General features: G+C 36.0%; 1 protein-coding gene across 1 annotated transcript; it reads left to right on the forward strand.

The window, feature by feature from the left end:
* Nucleotides 1–1,436: 1,436 nt before the first annotated feature.
* LOC118756126 (putative uncharacterized protein DDB_G0267716) lies at nt 1,437–2,240 on the forward strand. The gene has a single exon (XM_036490914.1). It carries the CDS (start codon nt 1,437–1,439, stop codon nt 2,238–2,240), a length of 804 nt encoding a protein of 267 aa, XP_036346807.1.
* Nucleotides 2,241–4,209: the final 1,969 nt, after the last annotated feature.

Below are 4,209 nucleotides of genomic sequence, written 5' to 3' on the forward strand. Positions count from 1 at the left end.
AAGCTAGATCCTGCCAGCTCAAAGCTAGATCCTGCCAGCTCAAAGCTAGATCCTACCAACCCAAATCTAGACCCTGCCAACTCTATCAAGACCCTGCCAGTACATTATGGTAGAGGAATACGTTCCGGAAGGATCGAAAAACGCAGAAGAATACCTCAAATACATCCCTACAAAAATTGTAATAGGACCCAAACCAATATCCCTAGAGGAATACCGGCAAAGGCAAAACCGCCGAAAAGCTAACTTACAAGAGTTTAGGCAACGAATAAGCTGCGAACATAAACCCAAAAAACGTGGAGGTAGAAAGCGAAGGCACCAAAAAGAATGTGCAGAACTACAGCGAATAATTAACATCAGTCGTGGGCAACAAAAGAAGAAGTTGATAACCAAACTAAAAGATCTGCACAAAAATGGGTGGAACCCAGCAACAACAACAACGCAGAACCACCAAAAGGATCATTAGGAAATTTATAGTATGAACAGGGAAACCACCTTAGTAGACGTCATAAATCCAAAAACTAGGGAAGAAGAAACAAGGAGAATGTTAGCACAAATAAGATAGCTATAACTAATAAAAATACAAAAAAAAATTTTTTTATTAAATTAAAAAACAAGAACTAATAATAAAAAGGAAAATTGTTTTTCTCATTCATTTTTTTTTTCTCAACCGTAAAATATTATTAACATAAAAATGACTTGGTGGAAAATTGCACTAAACGGCATATTAATAGGAATAGCAGGATACGAAGTAGGAAAAGAAACCTCAGGTGAAAACACCTACGAAACTAAAGTAATTAAATATCAACCACATCCTATCGTAGAAAACAAGGAAGAAGTTCCCGATAAGTGGTTGACCGCTTTTGCATGCGTAGCTACATGTTTAATTGTCGCAATGGTAATCTTGATAAAAAATTACATTAAAAACAAATTGAGACAATTAAACAATGTACAACAACGCGTATAACTCTCTCAATAAAAATAATGAACTTTGAAAAATGCCAAAAGTTTTAAACCAGAAATGAATCAATGGAAAGAAATCCATGACACATTAACTGACGAAAAAACTAAAGCTAGTAAATCATACAAATGTATAAATAAGAGTATTCCTATAACAACGGAAACTATAGTAAAACATTTGAACATAATCTTGGAAGCCCTTAATAACATTAGACAGGTGATCAATGTAGCAAATCGCGTACTTACCACAGAACACCAAAAGGAAGCTTACCAATTTTTCATTGCAGTACGAGTTAAACTTGTATCTTCGTTAGCTAGACACAATATAGAAGTAACAATACCAACCACATTAGAGGAGAATCTCCAGGTTGATTTTAACTTACTTCTGTCAGAACGCGTCCGAAGCCGGACTCCATCACCCTCTTTAAGTCAAGGGGAAGACACCAAAAAAAGTAAACATCCCAACCATAAACGTCACAATGGTACAAACAGTAGTCGAATTCATTAAAACCGCCTCGTCAGTACTCCCAGAGTTTGATGGGAAGCCAGAAAACTTACACAGCTTCTTAGATGCCCTCGACATACTTGATCAAATCAAGGATGAGCACGAACTTTTAGCAATAACAATGATAAAGACCAAGCTAAAAGGAACGGCAAGGAACTTCATCAGTAATGAAAACACGATTGGACAAATAAAAACAAAACTCAAAAACGCGATAAAAGGTGAATCGGTAGAGGTTTTAACCGCTAAACTTCTAAACGTTCAACAACGTAATAAAACTGCTAACCAATACACAGCGGAAATAGAAAAAATTACCAGATCACTAGAAGGAGCATATATCTCGGATGGATTAAACCCAGACTTAGCAACGAGATATTCTACACAGGCAGCCGTTAAGGCAATGTGTAAAAACAGCTCCAACAATAATGTTAAAATGATAATGCAAGCGGGAACGTTCACAACAATGAACGATGCGATCTCTAAGTTCACCAATAGCTGTACCGAAATAACAGGCAGCTCGAATACAATTTTGAACGTACGACAACAGAGTCAGTACAGGAACAATTTCCGGGGAGGATACCGAAGTAACAACTATGGAAATTACCAAAATCGGAGATTCAGACCACAACCGAGATACAGCAATAACTCGAGGTCGTACAGCAATAATAATAATAACCGAAGAGGATCACAAGCCCAAAACGTCAATAGATCCTACAACCAGACCCGCAATGTGCGCAGCTGCACCCAGACGGAAAACCAGGAAGCTCCACTTCAAAATTAATAGAAAGAAAAATATGTGTACTGAACCTAAATCTAAACAGCTATATATCCACAAGGACATCCCTAAATAATTCGATTTCAAATTTTTTAATTGATACGGGAGCCGACATTTCCATTATAAAAATGCATCAAATTAGTAAAACTCACAAAATTAATAAAGAACAAATTACAGATTTAAAGGGCATTGGTCAAGGAATAACTAGCACATTAGGCACAATTAGGACTAGATTTCATAAAGAAATACAATTGTATTTTAGATTATGGCAAAACAGAGGATAAATTAATCCTAAGGCCATATGATTTCCCCCAAACAATAACAATGCACCTAACAAATTGTCTGTCTGTCAACACACTTACTATCCCTGCTAGATCTGAAGTCATTAGACAAGTCAAAGTAAACACCGATAACAAAAACATCTTCATACCACACCAACAATTATCTGAAGGCATTTTCATAGCAAACACTATCACAAATAAAGATCAAACTTTTGTTAGAATTATCAACACAACACATAAAAACACAACTATTCAAAATTACAAGATCAATACCGAAAATTTAGACGATTACACACTAATTAAAACAACCACACACGATAAAAATTGCAATGATACAGAGAAATTAAAAAGATTAACAAAAAACTTTCCACAATTTGTCAACGCTCAACTAACAACACTATGCACAGAATTCATAGACATATTTGCACTAGAAACAGAACCAATTTCCTCTAATAATTTCTACAAACAAAAATTATACATGAAGGATGACACTCCTGTTTACATAAAAAATTATAGATTGCCTCAAACGCAAAAAGGAGAAATAAGCAAACAAGTAAATAAGTTAATCGAAGATGGCATAATAGAACCCTCCATATCGGAATATAATAGCCCAATCTTATTAGTCCCTAAAAAATTACTCCCAGGTAAAACAGAAAAAAAGATGGAGATTAGTGGTAGACTACAGACAGGTAAATAAAAAGCTAGCAGCAGACAAATTCCCACTTCCAAGAATTGACGATATTTTAGATCAACTTGGAAGAGCAAAATATTTTTCATGCCTAGACCTTATGTCAGGTTTTCATCAAATCGAATTACACCCCGACTCCAGGGATATAACCTCATTTACAGCCGATAATGGCACATATAGATTCAAAAGACTACCCTACGGATTAAAAGTAGCACCGAATTCATTCCAAAGAACGATGACCCTAGCATTTGCAGGCCTCAAGCCATCTCAAGCATTTCTCTACATGGATGATTTAGTTGTATTAGGTTTTCTGAAAACCACATGCTAAAAAATTTAAGAGACGTATTCTCCACTTGCAGAAAATTCAACCTAAAATAACATCCAGATAAATGCCTATTTTTCAGCCAAGAAGTAACTTATTTAGGACATAAATGTACAAACAAGGGAATATTACCCGACCCGAGCAATTTTGAAACAGTTCAAAATTACCCAACACCAAAAACAGCGGATGAAGTTAAGAGATTCGTAGCTTTCTGCAGCTATTACAGAAGATTCGTACCGAATTTCGCAGAACACTCACGAAAATTAACTAGGCTTTGCAAAAATAATGTTTCCTTCGAATGGACAGAAGAATGTCAAAAAGCTTTTGCCTATTTAAAGGAAGCATTAATTAGTCCAAAACTTTTGCAATACCCAGACTTCGTTAAAGAATTCTGCATAACAACAGACGCTAGTGGGTACGCTTGTGGGGCAGTCCTTAGTCAGGAACATAATGGCAAACAGTTACCAATTGCTTACGCTTCTAGGTCCTTCACCAAAGGTGAAACCAACAAAGCCACAATAGAAAAAGAATTGGCCGCAATCCATTGGGTCATAACCTTCTTCAGACCATATGTTTATGGCAGAAAATTTCTAGTTAAAACTGACCATCGTCCTTTAACATACCTATTCTCGATGAAGAGCCCTTCATCTAAGCTGACACAAGTAAGACTCGATTTAGAAGAGT

This window comes from Rhagoletis pomonella, unplaced genomic scaffold, assembly GCF_013731165.1.
Source record: "Rhagoletis pomonella isolate Grant_MI unplaced genomic scaffold, Rhpom_1.0 Rhpom_scaffold_08921, whole genome shotgun sequence".
NCBI classification, from domain to species: Eukaryota; Metazoa; Arthropoda; class Insecta; order Diptera; family Tephritidae; genus Rhagoletis; species Rhagoletis pomonella.

Coding starts and splice junctions, on each gene's coding strand:
- LOC118756126 (XM_036490914.1), top strand. CDS start 1,437: ATGGTACAAACAGTAGTCGAATTCATTAAAACCGCCTCGTCAGTACTC.